This window comes from Scyliorhinus canicula, chromosome 7 (genome assembly GCF_902713615.1).
Source record: "Scyliorhinus canicula chromosome 7, sScyCan1.1, whole genome shotgun sequence".
NCBI lineage: Eukaryota > Metazoa > Chordata > Chondrichthyes > Carcharhiniformes > Scyliorhinidae > Scyliorhinus > Scyliorhinus canicula.
This window is the reverse complement of record NC_052152.1, coordinates 84,101,691-84,127,335: the sequence shown is the minus strand read 5'-3', so window position 1 is coordinate 84,127,335 and position 25,645 is coordinate 84,101,691. Positions and strand designations below refer to the sequence as shown.

At 47.9% G+C, this 25,645-nt stretch overlaps 1 protein-coding gene across 4 annotated transcripts in view; it reads left to right on the top strand.

Annotated features, from left to right (window-relative positions):
* Nucleotides 1–25,645, top strand: part of LOC119969087 (cilia- and flagella-associated protein 47-like) — an 868,530-nt gene that overhangs the window by 35,884 nt on the left and 807,001 nt on the right. For all 4 annotated transcript variants that reach the window (XM_038802287.1, XM_038802288.1, XM_038802285.1 and 1 more), the window contains exons 4-5: nucleotides 488–629; nucleotides 20,999–21,224. In XM_038802287.1, the coding sequence (XP_038658215.1) occupies nucleotides 488–629; nucleotides 20,999–21,224 (368 nt within the window). The remainder of the gene's footprint in view (nucleotides 1–487; nucleotides 630–20,998; nucleotides 21,225–25,645) is intronic.

The following is a 25,645-nucleotide window of genomic DNA, read 5'->3' as shown; positions in this document are numbered from 1 at the left end:
GGGAGTGCCCGATGCTGAGAGTGGTGGCAGAGGCAGGGCAGGTGGAGAGCTACACACTGGGTTTCAGTCAGAGCCTGACACTCTGACAAAATATGGGAAAATTCCACCCGGTTTCAATTGTGTTGAAATCAAAACTCATTGCAGCTTCTGCTAGCTTGAAACTCATTACTTCTTCAGCCGTGCTTTCCTCTTCCAGCTTTCAGATTATTGATATTCAAGCTCAGTATCATCTAATTATTCCTTATTTTTTTCTTCCTGTTTTGAAACATGATGGCATCCTCTATCTCAGGCCTTACGCCTGTACATTGCTTTCTCCATAAATAATAAATACTAATCCTTCTTTGTACCCTCCACTTCTCCTTCTTGAAACAGGATTGAATTCTGTTCGAAGATTGGCAGCTTTGCCTGGGACAGATAATTAAACTATTCCATGCATTTGATGATGCAGAAAGTTACAAGAAACTCACACTCTTCTTGTCTCCTGCAGGTCAGTTTCTTATTGTGGATAAAGGCAATCTGCCCTTTCTGATCATTACACCCAGGAGAGGAATTGTTTTGCCTTACACACAACAATTGGTCAAAGTTGAATTGTGTACCGTCCGGCCTATGGTACTTGATGAAACATTCCTGTAAGTCTATATACTGTTAAATTTGTAAAGTACATTTAAACACTTGTTCTTGAGATATTGATTGTAATTCTTCTGAACATCCCTCCGATGTATTATTTCAAACTCACTTATTTGCAGAATAGAAAAAGATCAGAAAGTGAAGAAAATTCTTATGTCGCTAGCTTGTAACGGTAGAATTAATTTAAATTGTACATAAGAACCTAAGAACTAGGAGCAGGAGTAGGTAATTCATCTCCTCGAACCTGCTCTGCCATTCAAAATGATCATGGCTGATCTCACCTCTGCCTCAACTCTACTTCCCTGACCGTTCTCCATAACCCTTCAACCCATTACGATTTAAAAATCTGTCTATCTCCTCAAATTTACTCGATGTCCTGTCATCCATCACACTTTGGGATAGGGAATTCCACAGTTTCACGACCCTTTGAGAGAAGTAATTTCTCCTCGTCTCTGTTTTAAATCTGCTACCCCTTATTCTAAAACTATGACCTCTTGTTTCAGATTTCCCCTCAAGAGGAAACATCCACTCTACGTCTACTTTCTCAATCCTCTTTATCATCTTGTGTACCTCAATTAGATCTCTCATTCTTATAAACTCTCGGAATATAGGCCTAAATTGCACAAAACCTCTTCGTAAGACAAATCCCTCATCTGTGGAATCAATCTTGTGAACCTCCTCTGAACTGTCTCCAATGCAAATACATCCCTCTTCAAGTAAGAGGTCCAAAACTGTACACAATACTCCAGGTGCAGTCCTACCAATGCCTTGTTCAGTAGCAGCAAAACTTCCTTATTTTTATACTCTATTCCTTTAGAAAGAAATGCCAAATTCCATTTGCCTTCTTTACCTGCTGTACCTGCATGCGAGCCTTCTGCGATTCGTGCACCTCTTCACCGAAGGACTCTGAGGTTTCTCTTGATTTAGATAATGAATTACTTTTCTATTTCTACATTAAAATATATGTAACACTATTTTTAGTATGCAAAAATATGAGAACCAAACACTTCACTCAGGACTCTACAGAAAATAGATGTGTCCTGAGGCAGCCAGTTCCATCAGTCAGAAAGAAACAACCTTAAAAATCAAGGTAAGTACCACCCTGATCATCATTGCTCTTGGTACTGAAATTTCCGATCTCCAGGCTTTAATCTGACCCCTGCTCTTAGTTCCCCACCCCTCATTCCATTTCAGCCATCAAAGGTTGCCTTCCATTCCTCTCTCCTCTGCTACCCAATCCCCTCCACAATTCAAACAGCTGAAAAAACATCGATTTCCTGTGGATGACTGTGCCAGTCACATGTAATTACACAGCACAGGGTGTTCAGGCACTCAAGAATGGCTGCTGGAACATTTGTCCAATGTGTCATTAAGGAAACCTTGGGGCAGAATTTTCCATTCTGTGGAGGTCTGGTGACGGGCAGTAAAGACACCACGATTCCTGCTGGGCGGCAGTATAGTTGAACACATGCGATCTTCTGCTTTTCAGCTTATTAATTATGCATCGGCAAGGAGCACAGCGAATCACGAGGCTGGGTTGGCTGCATCATTACTTCATGAGGTCAAAGGTCCTGGCACCATATCTAAATGGCACCTGGACAACCATTCACTCACTGCAGGCTAGGTGTGGTGTTATACAGGGAATCAATGGCTCAGAGAACCAAACCTTCTGCAACACCTTTCAGCAAAATCTCCCTGGGGATTCACCTCCAGGATGTCCAGGAAAAGTGGCAAGCGTTCTTTCCTAGGAATGGGAGCAGGAGGTCCTCCCACCTGACAACGTGAGCCTGGGAGCATGAGTGATCTGCTCTGCTCCATCAGGGTAAGTAATACTTGTGCTGACTCCAAATTCGCTCTCATAAGGGTATCTGGCAATCAACAGGTTTATCACACATTACCAGCAGATGGGGCATCAACACAGAATGTGTGCCACCTACTTTAATTTCACCATCTTGTTCCTGCACAAACGGCATCTTAATCCCTTACTGGGGAGGGCTCAGCACACATCAGGCATACATGATTCTAACATCTCTTTCATTCACAGTACTCGTAGTCAATCCTTCCACCTTTGTGCAGGTCAAGCTTGCCCAAAACAAAATTGAGAGCGGCAAGACTGCTGGTGGAACCCTGGATTGCGAACGCTCTCATCATTCAAGGAAAGGCCGCAGAGCTGGCTGAAGAGGACCGTTCCTGTGTGGAAGGCGAGATCAGTCTCCCCCCAACAAGCCAGCGACGGTTATCCAGTATACCTCGATAACAAGCAGACAATAATTGTGAGTGATCTTTAATGCATAAGCCTGACTAGTCAATCACTAATTCTCTCTTCTCTCTATTTCAGGTACCAGCAGGAAAAGGGGGAGGACGTGCTCAAGAAGAACACTCAGTCTCAGCCCCCAGACTACCTCTGAGGAGGAAGCAGACCTATCCTCAGATGAAGATCCATCATTGCGTTCACACCCGAAGGTGCCTAGTTCTCAAGTAGACATAGGTTCACCACCTGGTGATGTCCTCACATGTATATGTCACACAGCAGTGACAGCTGTGGTCTTTGACACACTGAGGGCCACTGGAGACCAGGCTCCTGCTGAGACCAAGTCTGATGATGAGCCTCTGGAATTGGCCCTCAGGCATGTCGAGATGCAGATACAGACAGGGCAGCATCGGGCAAAATTGTCAAGGCTGCCACCAGACTGGAACGAAAGATGGAGGAGTCCATCCACATTTTGTATGCTGTCGTGGCTGCAGTACTTTAATGCATTAAAGTCTCCATTGGAAGAGTGGCGACCACCTTGGACATCCAAGGTCAGCAGTTTATGCCAGATTTGTGTTCAGACATGCACACTATCACTCTAGATATTCCAATAATGGCTGGGCAAGAGGTGGATGTGGCACCTTGACTTCCATTCTTCTCCTCAGGGAGTCAAAAAGGGGCTCTCAGGCACCAAAAAGGAGGAGGAACACTAATCAGGTACCCCAGTGGCAGCCACCCAGGACAGTCCAAGGGTTCCCTGCCATTCTAACTCCCCTCTGCCAGTGACCCCATCAACTTCAGCAGATCAGGCCGAGGAAGGTGTACTTTCCCTGGAACATGAGACTCCTAGCATGCCCTGAAAGCCTTGGGTGACCAGTGGATGCCTGCCAAAGTCATCTCGGACAAAAGGGCATAGTGATCAGCAGGCTGCCTCCACCTCTGCTGTAGATGTTGAGGCTCCTGCTAGAAGTAAGGTTGGGGTAAGAAAAATTAAGAAGTTTCGAATGCACACTGATGGCATGAATGTCCCTTCATTATATAAATTTCTCTAAATCTATTTTGCATTAATCCTTCTTCAAGCCTCATGGATGCAATGGATATTCAATGTGATTCAATGTCCCATGTTCATTCACGAGTCAAACATGTGCACCCCTCCCAATGATCTCCCATCTGGATCTTCAGTTGGATTAATTTTCACACACGCATACCATCGTGAGTAACCTTGGGTGAAATTCTCCCCTACCCGGCGGGGCGGGGGGGGGTCCCGGCATAGCGGAGTGGCGCCAAGCACTCCGGCGTCGTGCCTCCCCAAAGGTGCAGAATCTCCGCACCTTTAGGGGCTAGGCCCGCACCGGAGTGGCTCCCGCTCCGCTGACTGGCGCCAACGGCCTTTGGCGCCATGTCGATCGGTGTCGGGGCTGGCCGAAAGGCCTTTGAAGGTTGGCGTGTGTCCGCGCATGCGCCGGAGCATCACCGGCCGCTGACGTCACCACCGGCGCATGCGCGGTGGAGGGGGTCTCTTCCTCCTCTGCCATGGTGGAGGCCGTGGCGGCGGCGGAAGAAAAAGAGTGCCCCCATGGCACAGGTCTGCCGGCTGATCGGTGGGCCCCGATCGCGGGCCAGGCCACTGTGTGGGCACTCCCTGGGGTCCGATCGCTCCACGCCCCCCCCCCCCCCCAGGACACCGGGCCCGCTCGCGCCGCCTGCTCCCGCCGGCACAGAGGTGGTTTAAATCACGTCGGCGGGAGAGGCCTGACAGTGGCGGGACTTCGGACCATGACGGGCCGGAGAATCGCCACGGGGGGCCCGCCAATCGGCGCGGGCGGCCCGCCTACCAGCGCAGCGCGATTCCCGCCCCCGCCGATTCCCAAGTGGCGGAGAATTCCGGCCACGGCGGGGGCGGGATTTACGCCAGCCCCAGGCGATTCCCCGACCCTGCGGGGGGTCGGGGAATTCCGCCCCTTATTTCAACATCTGCAACATCAGCAAAAGCCCATCATATGTGACAATGATGGCTGGACAATACATCTGTCACGTTTATATCTCAGGCAGAAATGATTTGGGTTCAGGAGAATTGCTCATCAGAGCTAGTGATTATCCTACTACCGTCGCACTAATGTCTGTTGTTTGCTAATAGCACAATTATTTTCCATTATTAATGATACAATTGTTTCTCCAATGTGCACTTTGCAATGCTGTCTACTTTGAGAGTAAATATTTAGAAAAAAAGTATCAAATGATAAGCATCTCAGGCTTCCATTGCCTTCTGCATTCTGTTCTTGTCTTTGCATTTAAGGCTGAATATCACTCCTTGTTCTGTTTGCACTCCTCCCATCCATGACGCTGAATTCAGGAACTATGTATCAATAGGGAAAATTAGAAATGTCTGTAAGAGGGGTATGAGTGTGTGTTACCGGAGGTGTGTGCTTATCTTGATGAAGCCGTCTCCTTACCTGTGCAGATTTTACATTGCTCCTAGGTGGCTGCTTAATGGCCCTTTACATGATGCTCATGTAAACGTACAGCACACAACTCAATATGGAATTCATTGCATGACAGTGCATTCATTGACTTGGGTTATATAGAAAGGATTGGCCTTTGTAAGCTGGATAATGTTGAGGATTCTCATGCTCTGAAAGCATATACTTTTGGCAGGGTCTAAGAAGGGAAGAGGTTGCCCTTGACTACTGGATTAATACTGACTGGGCCACGTATCTCCCTAATGCAAAGTTCACCCTGGACTGAAACGTGTCAGGCTTCTGATGTTTGCAAGACTCTGACTGTTTGTATCCAATCAAACTATGCTCCTGGTGAGGCATGCTTTGTGAGGACAATGCAAACAAACCTTGCAACTTTGGGTGCATGATGGAGAGTCAAAGGTTCTGATGTGCGAAAGACTGTTGGGGGTTGGTAGCAAGATGATACCTTTGCATTTATTCATCCATGAGAGCTGGCAGTGGTAGAAATTGAGTTCTCTGGAGGTTGCTCCCTCTTGAGATGTCGAAGGGCAAGTCATTGAAGAATGTATTTTGTGTTATTACTAAACTGTTGTCATGCACACATGAGTGCATCCGTATGTGAATTGACTTTTCAGCTGCTTAAAAGCAGCATGCCCACTCACTTGGTGAAACCATGGATAAAATAATTGTACTGTGTGGTGTTGCTTAAGTGCGCTGAGGCAGCACTAACCACACTCCAAAGCAGCTACATGTTGTCAAGGTTACTATCCCCTTTCGGGATGACCCCATCATTAGGACAGAAGTTAACTAATGCTTGCTCTGTTGACCTTTCCTGAGATGTCCATGCTGAGAATGAAGGTATTGTTATGTCCCATGCATCGAAGGATTAAGAGAACTTCATCTGTTAAAAGTACTCCTTAACTTATTCCTCCTGGAATCTTGTAGTTATGAGATTGCTCCGCCAGGGCCGGTGGGAATCGCACCTAACTTCTCACTGAAAATTCTGCCTACACTCTTTTGTCTGAGCTGTGTCTGCATAGACCCTTGGTCATGTCAAACATCTCCATGCATCTTTCCCTTCCTGGGGAGCATCTGCAAATTCCTGAGGCCTTGGCTGGCTCCTGCTCCTCTAGGCAATGGTCTTCCTGGAGCTGTGCTAGTGGGCGATGGGCCCTTGTCTTCATTCTAATCATAGCTATCAACAAGGCAGTGTTACCTGCAGCCTGCGTTCTCCACTCCTCCTTGTGTCTGTGAACTGATACAGTTGAACAATCAATGGTGGTTCCCCTTGAATAGTCTCCTACCATCTCCATGGCAGGAATCTAGTCTGAAGCCCTTGACCTGTCCTCAGTCTGTCTGTACATGGCATCCATTGGCCACCCCTTGCAAAGTGATTACATCCTGGAGGTCGGCAGTTGAGCTTGACTGCACATTCACAATGAGGGCCTTCATTGAGCTCAACAGACCCATGTGTTATTACTCTCAGTCATGCTATTGTGAGTTCTCCTCCAGTAGTCGAGACACTAACTATCAATACCCAATCCTTGTACTTATCCCATGACACTAATAATGGTACCTCAAATGCCATAACCTGTACACTGGAAACATTGAGGCTTGTTGGTTCCATTTAGCTTCTGTGCAGCAGCCGTTCATTGATTGTTCGATCCTTGTTCCCTTTTCACATGCCGCTGTTGGGAGCAAATGGTTGTTGAGACCAACTGCCCTACAGCACCAACACTTAATGGATTCTCACCTTAATGCACACCTTTAGTAAAGGAGCAAAGCTCATTCAATGTTCCAGCATTCAGCTGAGCCATTCTCTCCATGGTTTGAACAGAAAATTAATAGGTTGCTCCTTCAATTGTCCCAGACATTTTGTGCTAAACTCCCCCCACAGACCCCAAGATACTTCCCATATTGATACTTTCTCAAGCTTGTTTTTCCAAATATGCCAGTCATCAGTGATTGAAAATATGTTGTTTTTGTAAGTGGGACTAGCTTCCAACCTCCCCCATCACCCACCACCCTCCTCGATAGTCACAGTGTCCTAATTCCTCCAGTAAGTATCCATCCTCACAATGTTACCCTTGACCCCATCATCGTACATGTCAATATTCATGTTCTCCTCCCTGAGACCTTCAATGTTGATCTCCCCATGCCATTTGTCAACATCACCCCTTACCTACTTGAGGCTAAATGGATACATTTAGGGACTCTTTCTTCTCCTCACCACACCCCTACTCCGTCCTACAACTGTCTCGCCCATTCTGGCTGGTCATGCCTCTTGTGCCCAGCCTTGGTGCAGCATGTGCTACAGGCACCGATATTTAGCAGTTACGGTGTTAATGGAAGGCAAAAGCAGCATCTACTCATCTCCAAGTCGTGGAGTCAAATTTGCCACTTAACCAGATACTTAACTCTGAGTAGGAATGTAATTCAGGTGATTTGCCATTTAAAAAAAAAATAATTTTAGAGTACCCAATTATTTTTTCCAATTAAGGGGCAATTTAGCATGGCCAATCCACCTATCCTGTACATCTTTTGGGTTGTGGAGGTGAAACCCACGCAAACACGGGGAGAATGTGCAAACTCCACACAGACAGTGACCCAGGGCCGGGATTCGAACCCGGGTCCTCAGTGCCGTAGGCAGCAATGCTAACCACTGTGCCATCGTGCTGCCCGTGATTTGCCATTTTAATGAGCATACATGAGATGAAAATGAGTGCAAATGTGGTTCCTTACATAGCTTAGCAGGAAACTGGAACTGCCTTTAACCTGCCTTCAAAGTTGGGAGAACAACATTCCAACAATGTCCTGCCTGACTATTTAATTCACGCCAAGTTTACTGTCCCCGCCACGATTCCCATCGCTACTGGGAGTCGAAATTGCCAACTTATTCACAACTTAAGAGAGCGGTATTCTTAAAATACAGGGGCGAAAGAAATTCTGTATACATAGTTTATTTAGGACACATATTGGGCGGGATTCTCCGTAGCCCTTCGTAACGCGGGTTGCCTGCGAAAAAAATCGGTGTTAATCACTCCGGCGTCGGGGCCTTCTTTAAGGCCGCTATTCTCCGTTCCCGGAGGGGTTAGCAGCTGACTGACGCGATACGCGTCAGTTTCTCCAGCTGCGGAAGTGGTGAGACCCGGCGTATTTTGGAGGAGGAGGAGGAGAGAGACAGACCCGGCAGTTGGGGGGGGGGTGTGTTCCGGCATTTTGGGGGGGTTGGTGGTGTGTTCCGGCATTTTGGGGGGGGGGGGGGTGTGTTCCGGCATTTTGGGGGGGGGGGGTGTGTTCCGGCATTTTGGGGGGGGGGGTGTTCCGGCCTTTTGGGGGGGGGGGTGTGTTCCGGCATTTTGGGGGGGGGGTGTGTGTTCCGGCATTTTGGGGGGGGGGGGTGTGTGTTCCGGCATTTTGGGTTGGGGAGGGGGGGGTGTGTGTTCCGGCATTTTGGGTTGGGGGGGGTTGTGTGTTCCGGCATTTTGGGTTGGGGGGGTGTGTTCCGGCATTTTGGGTGGGGGGGGGTGTGTTCCGGCATTTTGGGTTGGGGGGGGGGTGTGTGTTCCGGCATTTTGGGGGGGGGGTGTGTGTTCCGGCATTTTGGGGGGGGGGGTGTGTGTTCCGGCATTTTGGGGGGGGGGGTGTGTTCCGGCATTGGGGGGGGGCGTGTGTGTTCCGGCATTGGGGGGGGGGTGTGTTCCGGCATTGGGGGGGGGGTGTGTTCCGGCATTTGCGGGGGGGGTTTGGGGGCAGCGGCGGGCAGAGAGGGGGGGCGACGGATGCCCGGGGCCAACGCACCGTCGCCCCCCCCCTCTGTACGCCGCTGCCCCCTACCCCAACCCCCCCCTCACCACCCCTACCTCAACCCCCCCTCACCACCCCTACCTCCCTCCCCACCACCCCTACCTCCCTCCCCACCACCCCTACCCCCTTCACCACCCCTACCCCACTCCAACGCCGCACCCACCCCCCACTAACGCCGCACCCCCCCCCCCCCCACTAACGGAGGAAGGAAGGGGGGGAGGAGGAAGGAAGGGGGGAGGAGGAAGGAAGGGGGGGGAGGAGAGAGGGGGGGGGTGTGGGTACTGGCCTTCAGAGGGAGGGGGACGGGGTGTGGGTTGCGGCGTTGAGGGTGGGGGGTTGCGGCGTTGAGGGGGGGACCCGGCGTTGGGGGGGGGGACCCGGCGTTGGGGGGGGGGGCCCGGCGTTGAGGGGGGGGGGGGACCCGGCGTTGAGGGGGGGGGGGACCCGGCGTTGAGGGGGGGGGACCCGGCGTTGAGGGGGGGGGGGTTGCGGCGTTGCGAGAGATGGGGGGCGGCGTTGGAGGGGGTAGGGGTGGTGGGGAGGGGGGTAGGGGCGTTGGAGGGAGGTAGGGGTGGTAAGGGGGGGGGGGTGGTTAGGGTAGGGGGCAGCGGCGTACAGAGGGGGGGGGGCGACGGTGCGTTGGCCCCGGGCATCCGTCGCCCCCCCCCTCTCTGCCCGCCGCTGCCCCCAAACCCCCCCCATGCCGCAACCCACCCCCCCCATGCCGCAACCCACCCCCCCCCATGCCGCAACCCACCCCCCCATCATGCCGCAACCCACCCCCCCATCATGCCGCAACCCACCCCCCCCCATCATGCCGCAACCCACCCCACCCCCCCATCATGCCGCAACCCACCCCACCCCCCCCCATCATGCCGCAACCCACCCCCCCCTCATCATGCCGCAACCCCCCCCCCCCATCATCATGCCGCAACCCCCCCCCCCCCATCATGCCGCAACCCACCCCCGACACTGAACGGCGTCAACCATCATCAATGGTTGACGCCGTTTTAAATCAACTGTGATTTTCGCCGACGTGACCCATGGCCACGTCGGCGGGACTTCGGCCCATCCGGGCCGGAGATTTAAGGTCAGTGCAAATAAAATGAAATCCCGCCGGCGCCAGCTGTTTTCACAAGCTGCCGGCGGGATTTGCACAACGCCGGTTTTTTACCGGCGGGAGAATTCGAAAACTTGCGGGAGCGGAAATAACGCCGCTTCCCGCCAATTCTCCGACCCTGCGTGGGGTCGGAGAATCCCGCCCTCTGTCTGTGAGCATCGACTTTAACTCTGAGCAGGAATTTGGTGGTAAAGTGGTGAAATATCTGCCCTGACCTCAGCTATTTGAAGGTCAGGACACTTTAACCCCTGGGCTTCATTTGTACAGGCTCCAGCTTGACATTAGTGGCAAGCAGCAGCTATCCACAATCAGGAGCGCAACATTGAGTGGTAGGAGATCATTGTCAGCGGCCAAAAGCATACAAAATGATCAGAGGGTTAGATAGGGTGGACAGCGAGAGCCTTCTCCCGCGGATGGAGGTGGCTAGCACGAGGGGACATAGCCTTAAATTGAGGGGTAATAGATATAGGACAGAGGTCAGAGGTGGGTTTTTTACGCAAAGAGTGGTGAGGCCGTGGAATGCCCTACCTGCAACAGTAGTGAACTCGCCAACATTGAGGGCATTTAAAAATTTATTGGATAAGCATATGGATGATAAGGGCATAGTGTAGGTTAGATGGCCTTTAGATTTTTTCTATGTCGGTGCAACATCGAGGGCCGAAGGGCCTGTACTGCGCTGTATCGTTCTATGTTCTATGTTCTATGAAATAGCGGTTTTGCCTCATTGATGTCATCAGAGCTCATGTTGCATATTTAAAGAATGTGTCCCTCTTGTCAACTGAGAGGAAGACTTGTGGTGTGGAACACAGGGGGAAGAGCTCTACAGTTGATTTTAACTACTTTATCAACCATTTCCATTGAACAAACAGGGTTAAAATCGGCTCCAGTTGTTCTCTGCCTCTGACCGCCTCTTTCAATTCTTCACATCAGTTATTTGAAAATGTTATCCAAATTTTGGATTACTTTTTCATCTGTCGGTACACACCTTCAAATTTGCACTGATAAATAGGATACATTTTTAGTATCACGGTGCATAATTACCTCACTAACAGCATCAACAATGATACTAAGATTAGTAATTAAAATTTGACTTCAAACAGCAGGTAACTTTCTAAATAACCACAAAGTTATTGAGAAAATATTGCTTATGTCTGAGAAACTTTACAAAATTATGCGGACATTATTTTAAATGCAATGCAGACTTCCGGTGGCGGCTTGTAGGTGGAAATCACATGATCAGTAGCTCCTGTTCGAGGCTTTGGTTTTTGGAGTTTAATACCTGGTTCCAGGGGCAGTTTTTGGATAAGCTGGTGCAGGAAGACATAAGGAAGGAGGGAAATGTCGAAGACCCAGAAAAAAGCTGCTGGGAAAAAGGGGGTGGGCAAAAGGTCGCCGCCATCAAGTGAACGGGTCAGTCAGGCAGCAGGAAAGATGGCGGAGGCTGGGTCGCTGGGTGGGGCTGCGCCCTTCACTGCGGCTTTAACTGAGGTGCTGGAGAATTTGAGAGGCAGTTCACCAAACACATGGAGGTGATGCATAAGGAGATGATGGCTACAATGAAGGAGCTGGTGGAGGAGACGATGGCCCCGGTGAAGGCGGTGACGTTGAAGTCACCGGCCGAGGTACGGAAGCAAGGAGAGAAGTTGAAAGGGATGGAGGAAGCTCTGTCCCAACATAGTGACCAGTTCACCTCGAGGGGCGACGAGCTGCGGAGCATGGTGGAGGCCAACAAAGGACTCCGAGCCAAGATGGAGGAGCTGGACAACAGGTTGGGGAGGCAGAATTTGAGAATTCTGGGCTTGCCTGAAGGGGTGGAGGGCCCTGGTCCGACGTAGTACATCACGAAGATGTTGGCTGAGTTGTTGGTGAGGGGGAGGAACCCTTCCAGTATGAACTAGACTGGGCTCATTGGTTGCTCAGGCCTCAGCCAAAGACAAATGAGTTGCCAAGTATGGTCATAATTTGTTTCCACAAATTCCATGTTAAGGAGAAGGTCCTGAGTTGTGCAAAACAAAGGCGTGAGGTGCAGTGGGAAGGAGCTTGTACATGTATATACCAGGACTTAACTGTGGAGCTGGCGAGAAGGTGGGAGACCTTTGGCCGTGTGAAGACGGCAGTCTACAGTAATGGTGTGAGGATGGACGTGGCCTACCTGGGTGAACTGAAGGTGACCTATAATTCGAGGGACTTCTACTTTGAGACGGTGGGGGCAGTGGAGGCGTTCGTGAAGGCTGATGGACTGTGGTTACAATTAGAGATTGGTCTGGGGTTTGGTTCTGTACTGAAAGAAGGGGGGTGAAATACCATATACGGTCTCATTTCATGTTTCCTGTGTCAGGATGTGTATTTGTTCTGTATGTGTGGGGGGGGGGGGGGGACAGTTGGGGGTTTGGTTTTTGGGTTGGTTGATAGGGAAAGGTAGTGTACCCTCTGTGTTGTTCCTCGTGTCTTAATAAAGCTCGCAGTCTCAAGTGTGGAGAAGATGCTTTATTGTGGGTTCGTTCAGTTTCCAGAGCTCGACCTAGAACTACCTTCCAGTGCTAACTACCAGCTTTGCTTGCTGTGTGTCCTGCTTACCAGCCCCTGCTGTGAAGAGTGTGTCCTCACTTCCTGTCCTGATCTATTATCTGGCTCTCCCGTGCTCCCTCTAGTGGTCGCTCAGTTGTGTTGCATCTGGTTAACTTGTGATCACCACATCCCCCTTTTTCTCTTAACATATTTTCTGAACATCGTTAAAGAAAATTGTACATCCTGTCCCAGTGTATTTATAGCTCTCCCGCTCGTGTTTGCTCTGTTGTTTTTTTTTTTTTTTTTGATCTGGTCAATCTACGATCACCACATCCCCCTTTTTCTCATTACATAGTTTCTGTACATCATTAAAGAAATTTTATACAAAACAGTAACTTATGATATGCGTATCTATACACGTGATGATGCTATTGCCTTAGTTAACAAAGCCAATGTATTTATATGTCCAATCTTAATAAAAACATTTATGAGTCCAAACTTGATGAATTTGTTCAGAGCTTTTTTTTTCTTTTTGTTGTTGATGACGTGGTGATATTGATATTGCAAGTCCGCTGTGAATGTTGTTGGTGTTCCTTGTTATCTTAAGTACCCAATGCGTCATCCCGAGGTGTCTGCATGGTCACATCACTGATGTTGACTGGCATGGACTTTTTTCTGTGCTTGTGGTGTTGATTTATTGTCTCATCCGCCTTGGATGCTGGTGTGCTTTGCCATTGTGTACAAGTCGTTGTTTCATTGCTGTTGTTTCTGTCGTTCCTGTTTTTGTTGTTTCCGTTGCCGTACTTGTCGCTGTTTTTGTCGTTTCCGTCTTTGTTGTTGTCGCTATCTTTGCTCCTGACTTTGTTGTGTTTGTTGCCATTCTTGTTGTTTCTGTCTCTGTCGTTGTCGCTATCTTTGTTCCTGACTTTGTTGTGTTTGTTGCCATTCTTGTTGTTTCTGCCTCTGTCGTTGTCGCTATCTTTGTGCCTGACGTTGTTGTTTGTCTTGTTGCGCTTCATGTTGCTTTTATTCTTGCTGTTGTCGTTCTCGTTTCTGCTGTGCTTCTTGCTATTGTTGTTTGTCTTGTCGCGCTTCATGTTGCTTTTCTTCTTGCTGTTGTCGTTCTCGTTTCTGCTGTGCTTCTTGCTATTGTTGTTGGTCTTGTCGCGCTTCATGTTGTTTTTGTTCTTGCTGTGTTTCTTTTGACTTTTGTTTTTCTTGTTATACTCTATGAGTGTCCCGAGTGGATAATTTGAGTCATTGAGCATTCCGTCTCGCGAGTGGTGCGAATGATCTGATGTTGCATCGGTGCAGGTGACATCAATCAGTTGTGGAGAATTGGATTCCGCATCTTTGCTTTCTTGGTGCTCGTCTTCCGGAGTCAAAGTCTTCATGATTTCTGTTGATGTTATCTCACTGGACTCCAGGTGCTCCTGTTCTGGAGTCAAAATCTGCATGGTTTCTTTTTGTTTGATGTCTCTGGACTCCAGGTGCTCCTCTTCTGGAGTCAGAATCTGCATGGTTTCTTTTGGCGTTGTCTCTCTGGGCTCCAGGTGCTCCTCTTCTGGAGTCAAAATCTGCATGTTTTCTTTCGGCATCGTCTCTCTGGACTGTTGGGTGGCCCGACTCTGTGCTTCTGTACAGACAAGCTGAGAACTGTCAGTCTCACTGTGATCCTGTACGTCGAGTGCGAGCACCTTGTCACTGTTTTCGCTCTGTGCTTCGGTACAGACAAGCTGAGAACTGTCAGTCTCACTGTGATCCTGTACGTCGAGTGCGAGCACCTTGTCACTGTTTTCGCTCTGTGCTTCGGTACAGACAAGCTGAGAACTGTCAGTCTCACTGTGATCCTGTACGTTGAGTGTGATCACCTTGTCAACGTCTTCGCCTGCAGTGGGCAGAGGTGCATTGTCTTCTTCTTGTTCCTGTGAGCGTGTTGGACTTTCATAGTCCGCTCTTTCTTCTTGTTCCTGTGAGCGTGTTGGACTTTCATAGTCTGCTTTTTCTTCTTGTTCCTGTGAGCGTGTTGGACTTTCATAGTCTGCTCTTGCTTCTTGTTCCTGTGAGCGTGTTGGACTTTCATAGTCTGCTTTTTCTTCTTGTTCCTGTGAGCGTGTTGGACTTTCATAGTCCGCTCTTTCTTCTTGTTCCTGTGAGCTTGGTAGACTTTCATAGTCTGCTTGCGGTTGCTCAGGTACAGCGGGTTTACCTTCATGGTCTTGTTCATGCTTGGTGTCCGCCCGGGAGTGTTTGCTTGCATCCCTGTTGGCGTCTTTCATCACTCGCACTGTGGAGCCTGTCATCGCTCGCTCCGTGGAGTCTTCCTGTGCTCTCTGTGTGGCGTCGTCTTCGTCTTGGGTATTGCTGTCATCCAATGTATCGACGAGCTGCCATGGCACCATGGTGTTGGATTCATCCACCATGAGTAGAGTCGTGTTGAGCTTTGCAACGGTGTCGCTGATGCTGTGATCAGCATGTCCAAATAACTCCTCCATGTCTGAGTAGTATTCTTTGAAACCCATTTCATCTTCGTTGGCTTCTTCTACCACGAGTTGATTCGTGTTGAACTTTGCGACCGTGTCGCTGATGCTGTGATAAGCATATCCGACTGACTCAGCTGTGTCTGAGTAGTATTCTCCGAAAACCAAATCATCCTGGTTGGATTCTTCTACCACGAGTTGATTCGTGTTGAACTTTGCGACCGTGTCGCTGATGCTGTGATAAGCATATCCGACTGACTCAGCCATGTCTGAGTAGTATTCTTTGAAAACCAAATCATCTTGGTTGGATTCATCTACCACGAGTTGGTTCGTGTTGTGCTTTGCGACCGTGTCGCTGATGCTGTGATAAGCATATCCGACTGACCCAGTCAGGTCTGAGAGGTAATCGTCGAAAAACAAATCATCTTTTGTTGTTTCGGAATTCATTTTGTTCGCTTCACTGTGTGTGGTGAAGGCAGCTTTTTCCAAGGTTTTGTGCAAGTTGTTTTTCACTGTTGGTTTAAGTTCAGGCGTTTTTCTGTGTTCTGAGGCAAGAAAATTTGGTTTTACCACTTTAAGTGTCTTGTTTTCAATTTTCGGGCATTTCCCTTTTAAGTGGGCGTGGTCAGGATTCTCAGACGTCATGACGTCACGCGTAGGAACGACTTGCACATGCGCAAATCGGCTTTCTTTCCTTGTGCGGTTCGGTGTCCATTGCGCATGCGCGGCTTGCGCATGCGCATGACGGTCCGCGACGAAGACTTTTTTTGACTGCGCATGCGCGGCTTGCGCATGCGCATAACTATCCGCGACGCGATCTTTTGTAAACTGCGCATGCGCGACTTCCGGTTCCGGCGCATGCGCGACTTCCGGTTCCGGCGCATGCGCAGACGCGATTTGTAGTTCTTTGCTTACCAGAGACTGCAAAATGTGCTCCGACGCCATTTTATCGCGGATTTCAGCGTTTTTTCTTTCTAAAAGTTGTAAGTTACCTTTTCTTTCCGATCTGGACTGGATTTCAGCGTTTTGGCTTTGTGAAAAATTCATGTTATTTCTTCTTTTTGATCTGTACTGTGCATTCGCGATTTCCTGATCTTTTTGTGATTTTTTAAGTCTTGCATCACTCAGTCTCTGTGCAGGTTGGACTGTGAGCATGCATTGCTGTTCAAGTTTCTCACAGTACTCTTCAAATTTGTTTAGTAACGTTTGTAAGCTGTTCCTGTCTTCACCTTTTGAGTGTTTAAATCCATTATACACTTTCCTATTGACAGGCCCTTCGATGAGAATTGCTATTTTAATTTTGTCTGAGGCTTCTGCAACATCATTAGCTATGAGATAAAAATCGAACATTTGTTTAAACCTTTTCCAGACATTTCTTACATTACCAGTCGTGTCCAGCTGAGGTGGGTAGCCATGCCACATCCTCGAATTAGCGATGTCTTCCCCAGTCAAATGTCCAGTAGGAGATTTCCATGCCATTTTGTGCTTTCTGTATCTGCAGCTGAGTTGTCCTGTCGTAAGCGTCTGAAATCACTCCTAGGTACCATGTGTTGTTCCTCGTGTCTTAATAAAGCTCGCAGTCTCAAGTGTGGAGAAGATGCTTTATTGTGGGTTCGTTCAGTTTCCAGAGCTCGACCTAGAACTACCTTCCAGTGCTAACTACCAGCTTTGCTTGCTGTGTGTCCTGCTTACCAGCCCCTGCTGTGAAGAGTGTGTCCTCACTTCCTGTCCTGATCTATTTATCTGGCTCTCCCGTGCTCCCTCTAGTGGTCGCTCAGTTGTGTTGCATCTGGTTAACTTGTGATCACCACACCCTCTGCTATGGGTTACAGTGGGTATGAGAATATTGAGCTTTGGAGTTATGGCAGTTTTCTGGGGCACGGTGTTTTGCACTGGTTTATTTTGTTTGTCTTTGTTTTCAGGGACTGGGTCATGGGGAGGGAATTGGGAGGAAGGGGGCCTTGGCAGGGGCCTCCACATTAGCTAGGGAGAATTGGCTAGTGAATAGGAGTGTGGTGAGTGGAGAGGTCGCCGTCCTTGGAACCTGGTCGAACAGGTTTCTATGGGTCTGGGAGATGTGAAAGGTGGGGGGGATGAGATCTATACTGGGAGAGGTGTTTTCAAGAGGAAATGGATGGGGGGATTCTGTGAGGGAGGGGATGTCAACGGCAACAATGGGATGGGGTTGGATCGGTCAGGCCCAGTGGGCAGGATTCTGGGTTATGATGTTGGTGGATAGGAGGGGGAAGGGTGTGTGAGATGCTGTGTTTGGTGCCTTGTACTTTATGAAGTAACTCACCAAACATTTCAATATTTCCAAACCCGGATCCTTTTATCGTGTCTCGTGTGATAAGATGACAATCTGATACAGAACATGTTATCATGGAGCCTTGCTACTCCTCTGGAACTTACACCTAGCTCTGACCAATTACATGTATGTCTTATTACCCTCTCAATCTTCTTCTGAAGATGGCCGGATGTGTCTCCCTTTATATCCGGGTTCCAGGCCACATGACCTTGGTCTGGAGACCGCATGGTGTGTCTGTACCTCCACCTATTGGTTGGAGGTCGCATACCATCCAGCTATGATATAGCCTATAGGCATATCAGCACATGCGAGTCCCCTGGTCAGAATAGTAACGTGGAACGTGAGGGAATTAGGGGGACTGGTGAAGAGGTTGAGGGTGTTTGTACATTAAAAGAGTCTAAAGGCCAACGTAGTGATGCTGCAGGAGACTCGTCTGAGGGTGAAGAATCCGGTGAGGCATAGGAAGGGTTGGGTGAGTCAGGTTTTCCATTCGGGGTTCGATAGCAGGGCTTTGGGGGGGAGTTGCGGTACTGGTGGGCAAGAGAGTGAGGTTTCGGATGGAGAAGGTGGTGGCGGACCAGGGGGGGATTTGATGGGAGGTTGGTGGCACTCGTGAGTGTATATGGCACCAACTGGGATCATGCAGGGTTCACAAAGAGGGCTGGGTGCCATCCCGTTTTTAGATACCCAGGAGTTAATAGTGGAGGGGAGAACTGGAACATGGTGCAGGAGCCAAAAGTGGATTGGTCCGGCCCAGTCGGCCGGGGGGAACCTGTGGAGGATCCTACAACTAAGGGAACGGAAGTATTCGTTTTTCTCCCCTGTATATTAAGTGTACTCGAGAATAGACTTCTTTATGGTGGGGAAAGAGTTATTGGATGAGGTCAAAGGTTTGGAGTATTCAGTGATATTGATTTCGAACCATGTGCAACATTGGGCGATTCTGGAGAAAGGGAGGCTCAGAGGCTGGGATGGAGAATGCTTTTGGGGCTGTTAGGGGACTGGAGTTTTTGCGATAAGATTGGGAAGATGATTGAGGAATGTGGGGGTTTAATTGCACTGGGGAAATTTCACAGTTAGTGGTCTGGGAGGCTCTGAAGGGGAGGAGGTGATCTCGCTTAAGGCACAGGTGGACAAGGAGGAGAGAGAGGAGCAACAAAAATTGAGAGAGGAGATGCTGGAGATGGATAGGAGGTACGCGGGGGACCTGGGCCCAGCCCTTTTGGCTAGGAGGAAGGAGCTTCAGACAAAGTTTGACTGGTTGACAACTAGGAAGGCAGTGCCCCAGTTGAGAAGGGTGAGTGGGGCAGTCTATGAACATGGGGAGAAGGCAGGGTGTATGTTGGCCAGCCAACTCTGGAGGGAGGCGGCGGTGAGAGAAATATTCGAGGTGCAGGATAAGAAACGGAAGCTAGTGGTGGCCCCGGAGCAGATCAATTAAGTTTTTGAAGAGTTCTTTGAGAAGTTGTGAAGGAAGAGGAGTGAGGGATGAGGGAGTTCCTGGACGGGTTGGAGTACCAAAGTCGGTGGAAGAGGACAGGGCAGGGCAGGGCTGTAGGGTCAGTGGAGGAGCAAGAGGTAAAGGAGGCAATTGGAAGGATGCAGTCAGGGAAGGATCTCTTTGCTTATTTGGGGGGGGGAAGGTGGCCAGGGAGGGTGGTCTTTTAAAAAAAAAAAAATTTAGAGTGCCCAATTCAGTTTTTCCAATTAAGGGGCAATTTATCATGGCCAATCCACCTATCCTGCACATCTATGGGTTGTGGGGGTGAAACCCTCGTAAACACAGGGAGAATGTGCAAACTCCACACGGACAGATACCCAGAGCTGGGATCGAACCTGGGACCTCGGCACCTTGAGGCAGCAATGCTAACCACTGTGCCACCGTGCTGCCTCTGGATGGGGGTCTTGCAGAGAGGGCGACAGGCTATGCTTCCCAAACTTACTGTACCACTGCTGGGTGGCGAATGCGGAGAAGGTGTGGGGCTGGGTTTGGGGGGGGGGGGGGGGGGGGGGGTGGGATGGACTACCGATGGGTTAAGATGGAGGAGGGCTGGTGTTGGAGGTTGGGGTTCTGGGCACCGCTCCCAATGGCACTGGGTAAGTATTCGGGGAGTCCGGTGGTGGTAGCCACTTTGAAGATCTGGTGGCAGTTGAGGCGCTTTAAGCTGGGGGCTGGGTCAGGGGGGATGCCGATTAGGGGGAATCGTGGGTTTGAGCCGGGGAGGTCGGATGTGAGGTTTCGGAGATGGGATGAGAGGGGGATTAAGGAAATGAAGGATGTGTTTCTTGGGGGCTGATTTGTGAGCTGGCAGAGAAGAATGGGGGTTGGTGCAGGGAGAACGGTTTAGGTACCTGCAGGTTCGAGATTTTGCACGGAAGGTTTTCCTGACCTTCCCAATAACACCAGCCTTCTCGCTATTGGAGGCGGTATTGTCAAGGGGGTTGGAGAATGGGGTTGCATCGGCGATTTATCAGAGGATCCTGGAGGAGGATAGGGTGCCCATGGAAGGGGTTAAGGTGAAGTGGGAGGAAGAGCTGGGTATGGCGGAGCGTGGTGTGACGTGCTGCGAAGGGTGAATGAAGGCTGATATATTTGAAGGTTGTGTATAGGGCGCATTTCATCAAGTCAAAGATGAGCTGGCTGTTTTATGGGGAAAACCATATTCATGTGTTTTGTTCCTGCACGAAGCTGGAAAGGTATTGTTGGGAGATATTTAGCACAAAGGTTTTGCATATGGATGTGGAGCCTGGTCTTCTTGAAGCCATTTTCACGGTGTTGGACCGGCGCAAGTTGCAGGCGGGTGCGAGGCAGATGTTTTAGCCTTCACCTCGCTGGCCGCTCGTAGGCGGGTCTTGTTGGGATGGAGGCCAGCTTCTCCGCCCTGTGCCTTGGCATGGCGTGGGCACCTGCTGAAGTTTCTGACCCTGGAGAAGGTGACGTTTGAGCTCGGGGGGGGGGGGGGGTTCTCAAATTCTTGGGGTTTGTTTATTATGCACTTTCGGCAGCTGGTTGCTGTTGAATGCTAAGGAGGGGAGGGAGAGGGTGGTCTGTTTTTGTTTTTATTCTACGAGTCTGTGTGTTTTAGGTTTTATATTGTTGGGGTTGTTCTGTTGTTGTTTTCTTTCTTTGTATGGTGAAAATTTTGAAAATATGGCGAATAAAAACATTTTGAAAAATTAATTTAAATGCAATGCAATGTTTTAGGACAAAATTCTAAACTTGAAAACTTGTACATTTTTGAATGGCTGGCCAGTCAGAGGCTTTTGTAGTAGCCCCAGTAGGCCAAATTATTTTTGGGGGTGGTGGGGTCTTGGGATGGAGGCGGTGGGGTGTGGAAGTTGTGTTCAGGGAAAGTGTAGGAGGAAGAGTTGAAATGGTAAAAATAATTTTTCACTCTAACAGTAGTATGTTTCCATTTGTTCTCTCTCCTGCCCCAGGGTGAAGTTGGACAATGCTGAAGATGCTACTCTGAGAATTAAGGCAAATATAGTTCAGCCGTTTTTGGAACTTCATGATTTTTCTGGCCAGAAGATTGAATGTATTCAGTTTGGTGGTGCCTATTACGGAACCTCAAAGCAAGATCAAGTTATTTTGTATAACAACAGCCCTGAAGCTATAAATTGGCTGAGTGTGATGGAAGACAATGCTTTTGGATCTGAAGTGGTAATAACTCGAGGAAATATTATTGCAGTAATATTTTATTACATTTACATGAATAGGATCTACTTTGTAAGCAAATTTCTATGAAGTCTGGAATATTTTTCAGAAATATTGGTATACATTATTTTATGCTTTATTTGATCACACCAATGGTAAATAATTGTTATCATATATGATATGTTGCCATTATAAAAATTTGACACCTTGAATCTTTTTCAAAACGTCATTAGGAAGATTGTGTAATGTTGAGGTTTTGGCATAGTCAGCAATTGGGGGAGGGTCATTAATGCCATGTGCCACTTGTTGCCTTCCAACATCGTCTTTCCTCCTTCTTCACCTCGTGTTATTATGTTGGACCCCAGCCATCTCATTTTGGTTCAGAGGAAAGGTTACAAGAGCTGAAACAATGACTCTGTTTCTCTCTCCACAGTTCATGCAGAGTTATTTCCAGCATTTTCCATTTGAATCTCTCATTTTGGTGTTTGCATTATTCAGAGTGTTATTATATTCTAAATATTTAAATGATTCTGAAATTATGTCTTGGCATATCAACATGTGAATGCTGAACGTGAGAACTAGGAGCAGGAGTGGACCTTGCAGCCCCTTGAGCTTGATTTGTTTGCAAACTTCTCAATCAACTCCACTTTCTTACCCCATTTCCATAACCTTGACTCTCCTAGTGCCAGAAAATCTGTTGATTTCGGTCTTGGATATACTGGATTGAGCATCTGTATTACTCTGGGTCGAGGATTCTAAAGATTTCTCACATTCTGTGTGAAGAAATTCCTCCTCATTCAATTTTAAATCTAATCTTAGTTCCAGACTCCAACCAGAGAAATCAGCTGATCAGCATCTACTCTGTCAAACCCTTTAATAATTTTATACGTTTCATTATGATCATCTCATATTATTCTAAACTCCAGAGAATATTGGCCCACTGTCCTCAATCTCTCCTTACATGACATCTCTCTCATTCCAGAAATGAACCCTTTGTTCCACCTCCCCGAAGGCAAGTATTTTCATCCTGAGATAAGTCGCCAGAACAGTACCCGATGCTCCTCATCTGGTACCACTAAAACCTTACATACTTGCAGCAAGGCTTTCTTCCTAGTATCGTCCAATCCCCTTGTAAAAAAAGGTCAACATATCATTTGCCTGACAAATTACTTGTTATATCTAATTGTTAACTTTCTGTGATTTGTGACACCAAATACCTCTGATTGCTTGTCTATCACTTTTTAATTTATTTAAGTTTATTTAGACTTTCAGAAGGCTTATGACAAGTTCTCACACAGCAGATTACTATGTAAAGTTAAAGCGCATGGGATTGCAGATAGTGGGTATTTTTCCGATAAATGGGTATTTTTCCGATTGGCAGTCAGTGGGTAATGCAAGGATCTGTGCTAGGACCCCAACTGTTCACCGCTCTCCCCCCCCCCCCCCCCCCCCCCAACCACCAGCTTTAGGAGTGCGACAATTGGAACTATTTCCCTCTTGTTCGTAGCAGGTAAAATCCTAATGTGCATTCCTCTGATTCATTTACTCTCTACGACTGAGGAAATTTTTCCAGAGACACGGTATGGCTTTACACCTACCAGCGGAACCTCTGACATGGTCTTTGTTCCAAGATAAACCCAAGAAAAAGAACAACACCAGGAATAGTATCAAGCAAGGCTTTGTGGTGGTCCCCATAATGTTACAAAGGGTTACAAAAAAAGTAATAAAAAGAGCAAAGGTAAATTCTGAAAGAAACTTAGTGTGAGATAGAAAAAAGGATAGCCACAGCTTTTGTCAGGAAATAAAAGGAAAGAGAATAGCTAAAGTGAATCTTGGTCCCTTGGCGGATGAGACCGGGCAGTTAACAGCGGAGAGCACAGAAATGTCAGAGACACTAAATAAATATTTTGCTTCCAGTTTCACGGTGGAGGACACTAGTACCATCCCAATAGTAACATGTAATGTAGAGGCAATAGAAAGGGAGGAACTTAGAACAATCATTATCAATAATGAAAAAATATGAAACAAACTATTGGGATTGAAGGCAGACAATTCCCCCAGGTCCTGATGACTTACACATAGCGTTTTAATGGAAGTGACAGTGGAGATGGTGTATCCATTGTTTATAATATTCCAAAATTCCCTGGATGTGGGAAAGGTTCCAGTGCATTGGAAAAATGTTAATGTAATGCCCTTATTCAAAAAGGGAGGGGGGGGGGGGGCGGGGGAGAGGCAGAAAATAGTAAACTATAGACAAATTAGTTTAACATCTGTCTTTGGTAAATTGTTAAAATCCATTATTAAGGAAGTAATAACAGGATATTTTGAAAGTCAAAACGCAATCCATCAGAGTCAGCATGGTTTTATGAAGAGTAAATCATGTTTGACTCAATTTGCTAGAGTTCTTCAAAGATGTAACAGGCAAGTGGATAATGGAGATCCTGTAGATGTAGTATATCTGGACTTCCAGAAGACATTTGATAAGGTGCTGCACAAAAGGTGAATAAACAAGGTAAAATCTCATGGGATTATAGGTAATTTATTAGTTTGGATAGAAGACTGGTTGACCGACAAAAAGCAGAGAGTCGGGAAAAATGGGTCTTTTTCTGTTTGGCAAAATTTAACTCGTGGGGTGCCACAGGGTTCGGTCCTCGGGGCCCCAACTATTTACAATGTATATTAATGAGTTGGATGTTGGAATATATGGTATTATCGCCAAATGTGCAGATGACAGTATAATAGTTGGAATAGTAAGTTGCAGTGAGGAAATTAAAAAATTAAAAATGGATGTAGACAGGTTAGGTGAGTGGGCCAAAATGTGGCACATCAGGTTGAATGTAGATAAGTGTGAGGTTATCCATTTTGATTGGGAAAATGGAACGGTAACTTGGTATCTAAATGGTGAGATGCTTCGGTGCAGAGGGATCTGGGTGTCCTTGTGCATGAATCTCAGAAAACTATTATGCAGGTACAGCAGGTAATAAGGAAGTCAGATAGAATTTTGGCTTTTATAGCTTTTTTGAAGAGAGATGTAATTGCATTAGAGGCAGTTGAGAGGAGGTTCAGTAGATTTATTCCAGAGATGAGGGGTTGTCTTATGAATAGAGATTGAGCAGTTCAGGCCTTCTGCAGTTGAGGAGAATGAGAGGAGATCTAATTGAGGTATATTAGATGATAAAAGGTATTGACAAATTAGACATGGAGCAGATGCTTTCTCTTGTGGGGAAACCTAGAACAAGGGATCATTGTTTTCGGATGAGGGGTAGCAGATGAGAAACAGAGATGAGGAGAAATTACTTCTCAAAGGGTTGTGAATCCGTAGAATTCACTACCCCCGAGTGCAATAGATGCCAGGACCTTGAGTAAATTTAAGGAAGAAACGGATACATTTTTAATTAGTAGTGGGTTGAAGGATTATGGAGAACGGGCAGGAAAGTGGTGTTGAGGTCGATGTCATGATATGCAGACATGCACATAATGAGATACAGACAGGCAGCTAATGAAAACAGAGAACAGGACATAATCAATCAGCAGGCAGAACACTTGGGGGTGGTTTCCCACTGTAAAAGGCACAAGGCATTCCTACTCCTGGTACCATGTTGTGTTAAGCACACTGAGATAACACGGGCTGCAACTGGATGCAGCTATAACTAAAATATACTCCAGACCTTGAAGTTAGTTCAATTTGATTTATTGAACCTGTCACACAGTTAGCTCAGTTCTCTGTGAGTTCGACTCTCTGCTAACCTAAGTGTGATTACTCTGTCTGACTGAACCAGGCTAGCTTTTAGCCACGTGCTGTAGGTGTTATGTGATATATACACCTGACTCACTCTGTAGATGTCCCCAGTGGAAAGAGGCGGAGTGTGAGTCCCTCCTTCCAGTAATCCTCTAGCTTTGGACAGGACCAAAACATATGAACATGATTAGCGGGGCCCACCCGCAAAGTTCACACATCTTCTACTCCTTCAAAGAATCGTCTGATCCTCGTCCTTGTGAGGTGTGCTCTGTACACCACCTTCAGCTGTATCAGCCCCAACCTCGCGCACGAGGTGGAGGCATTCATTCTCCGGTGCACCTCTCACCAGAACCCCTCCTCCATATCCTCTCCCAACTCTTCCTCCCACTTTGCTTTGATCCCTTCCAGTGATGCCTTCTCCTCTTCCAAAATAGCTCAATAAACCGCTGACACTACCCCCTTCTCCAGTCCCCTTGTCGTCAGCACCTCCTCCAGCAATGTGGAGGCCGGCTCCACCGGGAAGCTCTGTATCTCCTTTCTGGCAAAATCCCGAACCTGCATGTATCTAAACATTCCCCCCTGCTCCAGCCCATACTTCGCTTCCAGCCCCTTCAATTCTGCAAACCGACCCCAAAGAAACAAATCTTTTAGTGTCTTAATCCCCTTCTCCTCCCATTTCCAAAAAGTT